Source organism: Corticium candelabrum, chromosome 17 (assembly GCF_963422355.1).
Source record: "Corticium candelabrum chromosome 17, ooCorCand1.1, whole genome shotgun sequence".
Lineage (NCBI taxonomy): Eukaryota > Metazoa > Porifera > Homoscleromorpha > Homosclerophorida > Plakinidae > Corticium > Corticium candelabrum.
In genome coordinates, this window is record NC_085101.1 from 2751945 (window position 1) to 2764599 (window position 12655).

General features: G+C 39.2%; 1 protein-coding gene and 2 long non-coding RNA genes across 4 annotated transcripts; 1 reads left to right on the top strand and 2 right to left on the bottom strand.

The window, feature by feature from the left end:
• Positions 1–5696: 5696 nt before the first annotated feature.
• LOC134192794 (uncharacterized) lies at positions 5697–5996 on the top strand. Its single transcript, XR_009971983.1, has 3 exons — positions 5697–5733; positions 5786–5852; positions 5950–5996. It is a non-coding gene; the product is annotated as an uncharacterized LOC134192794 (long non-coding RNA).
• Positions 5997–7614: 1618 nt separating this feature from the next.
• On the bottom strand, positions 7615–8865 carry LOC134193441 (transmembrane protein 91-like). 2 transcript variants are annotated; one of them, XM_062662273.1, is made up of 4 exons: positions 8771–8865; positions 8192–8264; positions 7986–8096; positions 7615–7928 (listed from the first exon to the last, which is right to left on the bottom strand). In XM_062662273.1, the coding sequence occupies exons 2-4, from the start codon at positions 8261–8263 to the stop codon at positions 7785–7787; spliced, it is 327 nt and encodes a 108-aa protein (XP_062518257.1). In that variant the 5' UTR covers position 8264; positions 8771–8865; the 3' UTR covers positions 7615–7784. The 2 variants fall into 2 exon arrangements, with proteins under 2 accessions (XP_062518257.1, XP_062518258.1); XM_062662274.1 differs by lacking the exon at positions 8771–8865 and adding an exon at positions 8409–8431.
• A 916-nt stretch (positions 8866–9781) lies between these two features.
• LOC134193455 (uncharacterized) lies at positions 9782–10660 on the bottom strand. The gene is made up of 4 exons (XR_009972086.1): positions 10614–10660; positions 10189–10261; positions 10011–10115; positions 9782–9943 (listed from the first exon to the last, which is right to left on the bottom strand). It is a non-coding gene; the product is annotated as an uncharacterized LOC134193455 (long non-coding RNA).
• Positions 10661–12655: the final 1995 nt, after the last annotated feature.

A 12655-nucleotide genomic window follows, 5' to 3' on the forward strand; every position in this document is an offset into this window, starting at 1 on the left:
CATACAAGCTGTTGGCAAACCAAGTAAAGCAAGAATTGCTGCTTTTAGCAATACAAGTGTGTGAAACCTCCTAGAATATATACTGTTCTTGCATACAATTCTATAGTATACAGATAAACAACCCTGAAAACTCGTGACCCCCTGGGCTCAACAGAAGATGACCCAAATGCTTAGTGATCAAGCAAATCACTGAATTTAGACTTATAGCCCGACAGCAAATTTGCGAGCCCCTTGATACTTAATAATGACTGGCCTATAATGAGGAATAAAAAATTAAAATTAATTTTATATTTATATGTATGTTATTTAGATGAGTAAATAATGGTTAAAAGTATCTCTTCTATGGTGTAGTTTGTTAGCACTACATACTGAAAACATTTGCCAATTAGTATCGATTGCTGCACAGCATATCATCTCTTTACAATCAGATTGTTAAGATTGCGCAACTCACAAGTACTTGATCTATCTCTACATATATAGGGAGCTGTGTGTGCGCGCGCGCGCGCGCGTGTGTGTGTGTGTTTGTGAGTTTGTGTCACCCTGTGTGTGTGTGTGTGTGTGTGTGTGTGTGTGTGTGTGCGTGCGAGCGTGCGTGCGTGCGTGCTTGCGTGTGTATGTTAGTGTGTGTGATCCTCTATATCTCCAATCCGGCGAATCCCAGCTCCAACAATATTTAACCCTGCACCTCCATCCCACAATTCTGGACAGTGAATGCATCCTTATCTTCTTGAGTTTCTTGATTTTTGCATGTTTTAGTGAGCAAACCTCTTTCTTTCTTACTCGAATTTCTCTAAAAAGGCGAATCGGTTTTCTAACCATTCTGAAATCTCCATTTTCTGATTTCGGATGGTACACGGAACGTCTGGTATAATTATTACCATCTACTATTTTCGAATATGTCCGGGTCTTTCATAAATACGCCTACGTACGAGCGCCGAAATGTTGCTGCGTTCGTTGGTTCATGCTATGGCAGCATGCACGTCTTCAAAGTGACGACCAACAGGAAGGTCAAAATAGCTGCAAGAATAAGTATTGACCCGCATGCATTCCGGTCATCTAAACGGGATTTTGTTATCTGAATAGCTAGCATACTCTGTGGCTTTATTTAGAGAACCTTTCCATTGTAGTGCATGGAGCCTGCAACTCTCTAGTCGTTTTATCTGCTGGGAACCAGCTAGCTACCAATATTTCCTGTTCAAAGAACTTGCAAATCAGCTATAGTTTTATAGGAAACGATGAATAGCAAGAAAGGTGGATATTAAACATACGAAAGCAGTACAACAGATCACTACGGTTACATCCGGGCTATAACGGTCCCAATCAACTAGTTAGATAAGAATTGAACGGTAAATGCATGTAGTATACAGTTAATTTGACTGACTAACAACAACAATGACGGCGATCATAACTGCAACGTAGGTGACTACACCGACCAAAATGCCCACAACGCTGAGAATGCGGGAGGTTCGAGCGGACATCTCACCTTCAGCAACTTTTCCTTGATCGTAACTGTCCGGGACATTGGTTAGTAAATATGTGCTTAGTCCGTACCATCAATGAAAAGATTATTGCCGCAATTCCGAGCGGCCAAAAACAGAAGAGGCATGCTAACACTGCCAGAATCAAGCCGTCTGAAGGAGCAGTGACGATGGTCTGTCGATAAAAGAGAGTCGCTGGATTACAAACTCTACGTCCTGGTATGATAATTAATTAAATAATTAATAATTAATACTTACAGTCACATAACCAGGCTGTGTTGTGACCGTACCGTAGGGGCCTCCGGTTACCAGCGGTTTCTGCTTCATTCTAGATAATACAGTAAACGTTGAAAAAAGTTTAAATGCAGACTACGATTCGACAGTCGTACGCTTAGACACAGACCAATGGCCGTTAGTTTGTCTGTTTATAGTGTCCCGTATCATGTCGCTCTCTGCAAACTTTTCGACAAATTTGCGGTTCTGCTGGCGCTGCGAAGTAATGCGCTTACGCAACAGCCGAAATTGTGGCCAAACTAACACTTAGACAAACGACTTCCTATTTCTTGCGTCTTGCGCGTTTCTAGTCTACGTAACTCAAAGTCTGTCTAGTGTAGTACTTGTGCGCGTGCAGCTGTCATGTGGACACACATGGACGTACATGCTGTAGGCGCCGTCGTCGTTCGCACTGTATACGCAAATTGTACGTGAGTTGCAATTACCTGTATTTATTCGAGATGTCTTGAACGCCTCACCGTTCCATTGAGCAGACGAAATCACGAGAGAACGAGGGTGTGCGACCTCGTGATCACGTACTCGACCTGTACGCGGATCGGTGAGGGTAAATACGAGTATACAATTTATGAGCAGTTTTAATATATTTAGAGTGAGCTAAATGTTTTTGTAATAAAAAGGGAATAGATTTTGAGATTGTTTGAGAACAAACTGCTGCACCAAACTGAGTGTGTGTATAGGCTAGTAGCATCTGGAACGAGACTATTTCCAGCTAGTTTTTGCAACAGTGAAGCTATTGGGTAAGAAACAGAATAATTGTGGTTCGAGACTCGTGATCCAGAACTCAGCCATGCGTATGCACCTTGGTACTGTACATCTAGACTGTTACTAAAACGGTGGCACAAAGACGATTAGAACTAATATGACGTCATCTTAAAAATAACGTGACAGATATTTGATACAGATATGTTACAAAAAGAAGAGCTACATTTTACAGATTGTTACAAATATTTTATTAGGGCAATTAAATCAGCTGATATTTAGAGCGTCGTACAGAGGGCTAACTACCATGGAGCATCATTCTTCTAGGATGTTTTTGAGCATACATGTTTCTACTGGTCGTTACACTGAGATTGGTCTGAAACAGGTACATGCATACTGTGCCCATGCCATGATCCGTCACTCTATGACCGTACTGTATAGTACTGGCAATGCATGGGATTTCTCTGCATCACCAGTCCCATGCATTAACCAATTTCTACGGCAAATTTGACTACAATGTCCTCAAACTTTAGCTTTAGTGTATGTGCTTAGAAATATGGCTATACTAATATGAGTCTCGTTGATACATGTACATTGAACATATCCCTGAGCAACAAATACTTCGCTTTGCCATTCCACTGAAATTTACTGCAATCGCTTCAGGGAAATATAGTACAGAGAACTGACACTGCGGTATCACATTTTGAATTCGACAGCAAGCGATTTGCTGCATTAGATACACAAATTGGCAGCCAATCGAGGCTTTTAGTGCACTCCAGCATTCCATGCATGGTTGGAGTTCAAACGCTGTATTGCACAGATTCTAAAAATTCGCCGAATGCGAGGCATTAGCAGGGTATGCTTACAATCACGTGACCGGAATGTGTTACACAACCGGACTGCGTGGTGTCTGGAACAAAACTGAGCAAAGTAAACGCCCAATCTATTTGTATTATGTCTGTTTAATTAATTAAGACACTGTCTCTGTACCTTTATAATGACCAGTATACCTTAAACCTATAATGTTTTGGATGCATTCTAATAAAATGTCGTGTGTTTCTATATTACGCGATAACATTGTCTACTTGTTATTGAAGTAATGTTTTTACTGAATGTTATAAAATGAATGGTTGTATGCTAACTCAAAGACACTGCAACGTAAAGTTGACTAAACAGTAACAACAGTTAATTAGATGAATCGATGAAGAAGCACTGAAGTGCAAACTCTCCGGATCCGCTCTTACCTATACAGCTTGACTGCAATTATAGATTGTTAGACTCATGATTGGCAGCATCTGCTTTTGTGAAATTTGGTGTATCCTTTCCCAACAATAGTAATTTAACAATAAATAAATATATATGTATAAATAGCGCGCGTTACTGAACGGTGCCATTGATTATTCGCTTTTCATTACTGTTTACCAGGAGTTGCACACGTTTGGTAATGAACGGAAGAATTAACTAAAGAACGAATTAGGAACTAATTGGGTACCTAGTACTCATTTTTGAGGTATTTTATGGGAAATGGACAAGCAAAAAAAGTTTTTCCATTTTGTTGTATCAGTCGTATAGTTTGGTGTTTTATGTAGGAGTACCTGGTTGAGATGCTTCGCAACAGGTTTAAAAGGTTTCGGAAATCTGTGAAGTCTACATCAAATGGTTTCCATGATGATCAACAAACACAAGAAAAGAAAATCATTAGCTTCTAAGTCCAAGGTCATACCCCACCAGGAGAACAATTAACCAGGATCAGATGTTCATTCCTATAATCGACTTGTTCAGGTGCTTGAGGAGTTATACAAAAAGAACAATCTCTCCAAAGAATTTGTGGTACAACTGATGAACAACTTACAAGACTTTCCCTTTCCGGAGGAGTTCGGTAACAAGGAGTTTGCAATCCTTGCATCCCAACCATTTTTGAGATGCTTTGATGAAGTTAGCTAGATTTGATAAGCTTTTCGCCTTGTATGCTATTATGCTTCATGTATTTTATCTTCTTCCTTCAAATTGGTCGAATTTTGTTGAAGCTGATGTGAAGGAGACAATTGTCTGTTGATTGAAAGACTAGATATTCTGGAAAGATTATTAGTCTTGCAAAGCGAGAGCAGCATCGTCATGCCATAAAATGTTTGATAGACCTTTTCCTTTCTTAAAGACAATAAGATGGTGGCGGTAATTTCTGTGCTGTACTGGTTACAAGGGAATTCTGTGAAGTTATAGGTTTCTTTTGCTGTAGGCTTATCGTGTGAACGAGCTCTGTTGTTGCTGGTGTCTTTGAGTACAACGAAGAGGGCTAAGTTGTCAATGTACTTGATGTTGTATAAGTTAGTAACAATTAGAGTGATGTCATTACCCATTCGGTCTGGCTACCTTTCCGACAGAAGCATGTGCATTTAGTCAAGTACCGTACTAATTTTTGCTTTACGTACAGTTCCTAGCTTAGCTGTAAAGCATAATTGGCTGTTCTAGAATTCAAGTGATGCTTTTCAAGAAGCTTCAAAGCAAAAGAACAACTGTCCAATGATTTTATCAACTGATGGTAGTCCAAGAGAATATTTTCTTGCCATTGAGAAGGCTATACTAGGAGTATTTAAGGCTGCAGCAGATTTCGCTTGGGCTCTACTGGCAACCTTTTACGTTATATATTGCCTTTCCTGACAATTTAAAGAAGTTTTGTTTGATCCTGGAAACCTGCCTGGCAAAGCTGTCTTCAGAGGAAACAACAGTTGCCACAAAGTGCCTCCTAAGCACCATTACCCACATGAAGTGCTAGTTTGGACAGATTATCAAGAACTATGTTGATATTAGTGTGATTGCTAATTCAGCGTGTATTGTGCGCTGTTCCAAATGTATGGTAATCGTGCAAGTGGTAACAATATGCTGTAGTATGAGTTGAATCAATGTGAATGTCCCAGTTGATGAATATTTTAATGAACATCAGTAGTGCATTTTATTATATATCGTACCTGTGAAGACTTCTGTAAACAGGCTACCTAAGAGGCAGGTTTTGCACTATTGTAGAGTTCACAAATTGATAGGAGCTGATGAGCATCAAAGTAAGCTAATACTGCATGTTTGAGGCTGTTGATATAGTAATGTGAATTGTGTTTTAGGAAGGTTCTGCATGTAATTGAAGTTAGTAATGGTAAGACTTCAATGTGTTCTTGTTTAGAGAACTCATATGGTCTGTTTTTAGAGACCAGTGAGAAATGCGGGCATCCATACTGCGTCAGCGCAGCATTGTAATGAGTAGCAAACATCAGTAGGTTTTTCAATATTTTGGCTTGCTTGGAATACAACTAACAATAACCTAGATAGGGACTACTAGTTGTTTTATGTCAGAAGATAATTCGCAAATGGCCAGTATTGATGCACCAACTGGTTAGAAATTTCAATTTTTGAATAAACACTTTTAGAGTAAAGCATTAGCAATTGTTGCAACAAGAAATGTTAATGTCCGTTTTGTGTTTCCTTCAAGGAGTAATCATGTCTGTGGCACTCGATCTCTGAACTGCTATACTGTACCGTGGTAAGAGTCTTGCATTCAGAGATTTGTGAATAAAACTGCTACTATTTCTCTGTTGCTATAGAGACCAGAGATGACATCATTTCTGCAGCTAATCTTTCATGCTGTCTGGACATCCATGTATGATGGAAGCAAACTCAGTAAGGGGCTAGTGCTTCTCATGTACTCAAGCCAACCAGCTTACATGATCTGTCATAGTGCATGCCAGTTCAGTACTCTTAAGGACATGGATACAGTTATGAAATTACTGCACAGAAAATACACTATTTTTGTTTGTTTTAGTGATTGTGGTGCACAAGATGGCGTACATTCAATAGCAGTATTGTAGACATTGGGGCATCTACATTGAATACATGCTAAAAGGTCTAGATTCGTGTGAGTGTATCAGCAAACTAGAAATGCCAAAGAGAAGTACTAAATATGGCCAAACTGTAGGAAGAATGTCTTTTTGACGTCTCAAAGGATGTTCATGTAAGCACACTGCAACTCTTACGGATAACACTGCTCTGAAATTTGCATGAGATGTTGTAGTATAGCTGACAGGATAATGCAAAATGAGGTCCAATACTCAGGAATGTACATAACATGAAGACTTTGAAGTATGAAGAATCACTCTTCCTTATTATCTGAATTAGATCTACTGTTGCAGTGAAAATCCATGCAGGAAGATATTTAGAAAAAACTATTTCACAGACTATATAAATATAATCTTACATGTAGGTATAGAGATGGGAAATCTCATTGCGTGTTTAGGTACTTGCACAGTAGAAAGGCTAGCTTTATTGTTTTTACTGCATCTGTAGGTCAGGAGAAGCCTTGCAACGTGTTGATTGTCACATTGGAGCAGCTGTCTCTGCAAGATGTCGACTGGTTGTCCGAATGGTACATCTAATATTCTACCATCATTAAGCTCAAGATTCCAAGTCACTGCTGTGGATTATTATATCATACAAACGTATGGTCTAGATCGTGTAGTTACATGCCTATACCGGTTGGCAGACATGTGTTGTAGATAGTTTTTGACTTCTGTGATATTGGTATAGGATTATTTTGTAGTCGTATTTATTACTTCTGATAGTAATTTGAGGTAAATTATTTCACTGGGGCAATCCGTGTGCTGGGTTGGCGAGTAAGGAGAAGCAGCTATTAGAACCGTAACAATGCGCTACATCTATATATCTTTACTCCTATTCAAGTGTTCTTTGAGCACCGTCTCTGGTACATCGGCAACCCAGGTGGTTATGCAGTAGCATCTGAATAGGACTCCTGCCAGAGTACCATACAGGGTGTCCACAAAGCACAAATATCCAAGGTCCAAGTAACAGATGTAGTGCGATATACGTAAGCGTGACGGGTCTGGCTACGTGAGGCTATTCGCCGCCTCTGTATACGAGAAATATTAAAGGCGATATGATTAGTGGACTTCACGTGATCACTAGAGAGAGAAAGAGCAAAATTGTTGAATCACGTGATACTCGACTGACCTGCGCATTGGACAATTATTTATGAACACCTAAATATTTAATGTATTTTGCGTAAATCGATTGTTATAATTATTCTATGATTTAGATTGTTTATAGAAAATGATCACAAACAATTACGTGTATAGCGCATACATACAGGGTAAGTAACATAAATGTTTCAATAAAACATGCCAATAAAAAGGTACAATGTATTCACAATAGGACCAAAACAGAAATACTACCAAGTCATAAGTCACATCCGAGCTTCAAAAACTATTTCAACCATCCACAAAATTGCATGCATGATGCTTGCAACTTTTTTAGTTAAGCGAAACCACCAATTACTCCGATGATTCCAGCAAAGTACAAGATTGTGCCAACAACAAAGGCCGCAATGCTGAGAGCGCGAGAGGTTTGAGCTGCAGCGTCACCTCCATTAGCATCGCCTCGATCATAACGCTTATGTGCCTGTAATAAATATAAAATTATGCCTAGAACACGTCTTCAACGCTTAATAACAGTCACCTTAACTGAATAAATTATTCCCGCAATTCCAACAGGCCAAAAACAAAAAATGCAAGTTAGCACCGACAATATGAAAGTCTTGTCGTCTGAAAGAGCACTGTCCTCAAAAGTCTGTAAAAAGTAGAGAAATATTAGATTACAGATTATATATATATATATATATATATATATATATATATAACTAGCTGTTGTAATTGGTAACTTACAGTCACGTGACGTGGCTCACTAGTAATTGTACCGTCGGGGCCTCCAGTTACCAGCGGTCTACGAAGGTCCATTCTAGAATAACAAGTTCATGCAGTAAACGTTAGCACATAGAAAAACAATTCAATCCTCGTGTACGCGTGGGCAGCAAGCAATTTCTGTCTCACACATGCTAGCATGGAGCTGTCGCCGCGAGGGCAGCAAGCAATTCCGTCTTACCATCGAGCTGTCAGCAAAACTCTAAGAATCCTCGCGGTTCGCTTTTAAAAGAAACAGCTTTGTTCGAAACTGACATGTCTCAAGCGTGCATAATAACATAACTTTCTCTATGTAACTCCTACGCCTCCGTTTCTCTGTCTGTCTGCCTGTCTCTCTCTCTCTCTCTCTCTCTCTCTCACACACACACACACACACACACACACACACACACACACACACACACACAGACTGCTTAATTAATGCATTGATTAATACATGTGATGTGTCGACTAATGGAGACCGACGTCTACTGTCCGCCGTTTTATTGCACAGTTACATGCCCTTCGCCTTAATTAATCAAATTGTAAGTATTTGGAAATTACCTTAGCTTTTCACGAGGTTTATGAGACAACACTGACTAAATAAGCACACGAGATCGCAAAACAAAGAGATAGTGCTGTCTAGTACTCACGTGATATTCGAATAGCCCACGTCTATAAATTGGTGTGAGTAAATTCCAATATACGATTTGTGGGCAAAAAGTGCATTAATTATTAAAATATTTACATTGTGCATGACAATTTAAAATAACAGTTTTTTGCTGTTGCAATTAAAGTTTAAGAGCGTCGAGTCTGTCTAATTTTGTCTTCTCCATGACAAACAGAGGCATACACAATATATATATATATATATATATATATATATATATATATACATTTATTGACATGCGCAGAGGGATTGCTGAAATTACGACCACTATAATTCTGGTTCACTGCAGTTCTAGGTCTAGGCGAATAGAATTATGGATTACTGGAATTCTGGACAACTGGAATTCTGAACTACTGAACCACAAAAATATTCTGGACAATTTGTAGTATAGGTAATTGAAAGACTCCGGATCACGAACAAGAAGAAAGGGACTCAGATATTATATATATATATATATATATATATATATATATATATATATATATATATATATATATATATCAAGTAGAAAATTGAACATAGGAACTGCCATTCTTCTTATAGTTCAAAACTCTATATTAGAAAAAAATCCTCAATGGGCAATGACTAAAGTTGGGAAACACGGCCTCTCCAAGACCTTAATCAGCGAGGACGTTGCAAACATGCGCGTTTAACAGCGCGAGCTTATCAAAATTATATCATATATTTTTGATTGCGGAGAAAATTACTACAGAAAGCGAAGGTTGCATGCGCACACTTTCAAGACACGTGACACCGATTTACTCATAGCAAAATGCAACAAGAAACATAACAACACAAACAACCAAAAGTAATACACTGAAATAGTAAAACGTAGATCCTATCCGTGTCTCAACGGTCCCAACCAGTCAGAAGATTTTGGGATGCTAGTAATTGTTATCTTCAGGGTTCTCGTTTTTAATATTATAGTAAAAAGTAATAGTCAAGACAATAATTGCTATAATATATATTACTATGCCCATCGCAATGCCCACAATGCTGAAAACCCGAGAGGTTCGAGCAGCCTCGTTACCACTGGCAATATCTCCTTGCTGAAACATTTTGCGCGCCTGTAATTGATGAAAACGTACTCAATTCACGTTCTAACATCAATTTATAAAAATTTATGCATATTACTTTATTCGAATGGATTATTGCCAAACATCCGAGCGGCCAAAAACAGCAGCAGCAAGTGAACCATGCCAGGCACTGGTAGCTCGAAAGAGAAGTGCTTTCGTCAGTCTGCAGACAGAATAGAAGTGATGGATACTAGACTATACTCAAACCTGTTAATTAATTAAAAATCAATACTTACAGTCACGTGACCGGACTCTGATGTGATTCTGCTGTAGGGGACTCCCACTGCCAGCGGTCTACCATCTGCCATTCTAAAACGATAAAACAATGCAGCATATATTGCGACAGCAAAGCTTCGGCTTGTATTCATGCGTAAACAGTAACAACGGGCATTGTAGTTAGTAATACAACAAGGAAATGACCTAAACTATTCGCTTTCTATCACGCAACGAGCTTGTGGAGAAACAAAAATTGTAGCCGAGATACGTCTAAGAGCATTACTTGCCTATTCCAGCGTACGTTATACGTAACTGAAACGCATTGAACTATAATGTTGGAATGACTACTGTGACCTAACATATCTACGTGTACGTATCTAGACCCGCGTGTGCTGTTAGTCTTTCGGCATCATCGTTTTCGCGCAATTCAAACAGTGGCAATTACCTGAGTTCCTTGAGATGCTAACTGGGACACCGCACTGAGTACACAAGATCACGAGAGAAATGAACAGTACTATCTCGTGTACATTTGATACTCGACTTGCCCACGCATTACTGTATAAATTATGCACATTAAAATAGTTAATAAATGTTTTGCTCATAGACATTGTATTATAAATATTCTAACAGGACTTTAGGGTGGGAAAAGGTCCTCGGAATTTGGGTAAACGGCTAGCTTATCTGTGAAGGTCCTCTTTTGATACCAAGTCTCTTGCTGCATCTTGGACTTCTTTACAAAGGAGACAAATTGCTGCTTTACTCATCGTCTATACTTGTAGCCTAGATAAAGCTATAAACTTTCTTGCACTATGTTTAGGTTTTTTTGCTTTATCAAAGGCGAGGCAATGATAGTTTAAATATTTGAAAACTACACCACGGGTTTGTGACGCCATTAGTCTATTTTAATGTATTACGTACCGCCCACTATTAAACTATACATCCTAGCATCGAGCTGTCGCCGCGAGGGCAGCAAGCAACTCCGTCTTAGCATCGAGCTGCTAGCAAGCTTCTAAGAATCCTCGCGGTTCGCTTTTAAAAGTAACAACTTTCTTCGAAACTGAGATGTCTCAAGCGTGCATAACATAACTTTCTCTCTGTAACTCCTACGTCTCTCTCTCTCTATCTCTCTCTCTCTCTCTCTCTCTCTCTCTCTCTCTCTCTCTCTGTCTCTCTCTCTCTCTCTCTCTCTCTCTCTCTCTCTCTCTCTGTGTGTGTGTGTGTGTGTGTGTGTGTGTGTGTGTGTGTGTGTGTGTGTGTGTGTGTGTGTGTGTGTGTGTGTGTGTGTGTGTGTGTGTGTGTGTGTGTGTGATGAGACTCATTAATGCATTGATTAATACATGTGATGTGCAGATCGACTCATGGAGACCGACGTTTATTATCGGCAATTTATTGCACGTTTGCGTGCCTTTAGCCTTATTTAAGCAAAGTGTACGCATTTGGAAATTACCGTAGCTTTTCACGAGGCTTATGAGACGACACTGTATAAATAATCACACGAGATCGCAAAACAAAGAGATAGTGCAATGTCGTACTCATGTGATATTCGACTAGTGTACGATCTATGAGTTGGCTAGAGTAAATTTTAATAAACAATTTGTGTGCAAACGGTGCATTAATTAATTAATTATTACGTTGTGCATGGTAATTTAAAATAAAAAATTTGTTGCTGTTGCAATCAAAGTTTTGGAGCATCGGGTCTGTTCAATTTCGTCTTCTCCAGCACTAACAGAGGCATACACCGCACTGAATTTTTGACGTATATAAACAATATATCCATTGCATAGGCATAGGAACCGGGGGCCCGAGGGGGCCATGGCCCTCCCAATATTTAGCCTCCAAAGCTGTATCAATGCGGTGATTAGACCCCCAATTTGGCGTTCCCCCCCTATCTCACCAAACTTCCTACGCCTATGCATTGAATTGCCCAGAAGGATTACTGAAATTATGAACTACTACAATTTTTGTTCACTGCAATTCTAGGTCTACTGGAATTCTGGACCACTGTAATTCTGTAGTTCTGGGCAAATATACCACCAAAAATTCTAGACCATTTTTTATTATAGGCAATTGGATGACTCCGTATCACAAACAAGAATAAAGGGAGACGAATATCATTAATAATATGGAGTAGAAAATTACACGCAACAACAGCCATTCTTCTTAATTAAAATTCAAGTCTCTATATTAGAAAAGAAATGCTCAATAGGAAATGAGAAGGCAAAACCTCAAAAATCGGGGAAGCCTGCAGATAAATATTTGTGATAACATGCAGTCACCTTGTTTGTAGTTTACTTACGAGATTGCAACTAGTAATTTTGGGAAACACGGCCTCTCCAAGACCTTAATCAGCGAGAAAGTTGCAAACACACGCGTTTAACAGCGCGAGCTTATAAAAATTTGATTCACATATTTTTGATTGCGTAGGAAATTACTATAGAAAGTAAAGGCTCCATGCGCACACTTTCAAGTCACGTGACACCGATTTAC

What these genes read in the sequence shown, in the direction of transcription:
- LOC134193441 (XM_062662273.1), bottom strand. Translation starts at nt 8,263, where the DNA reads ATGGACCTTCGTAGACCGCTGGTAACTGGAGGCCCCGACGGTACAATT. An exon ending in GTGAGCCACGTCACGTGACT is followed by an intron (nt 8,097 to 8,191) that starts GTAAGTTACCAA and finishes TACTTTTTACAG; the next exon opens with ACTTTTGAGGACAGTGCTCT. An exon ending in GAATAATTTATTCAGTTAAG is followed by an intron (nt 7,929 to 7,985) that starts GTGACTGTTATT and finishes TATTTATTACAG; the next exon opens with GCACATAAGCGTTATGATCG.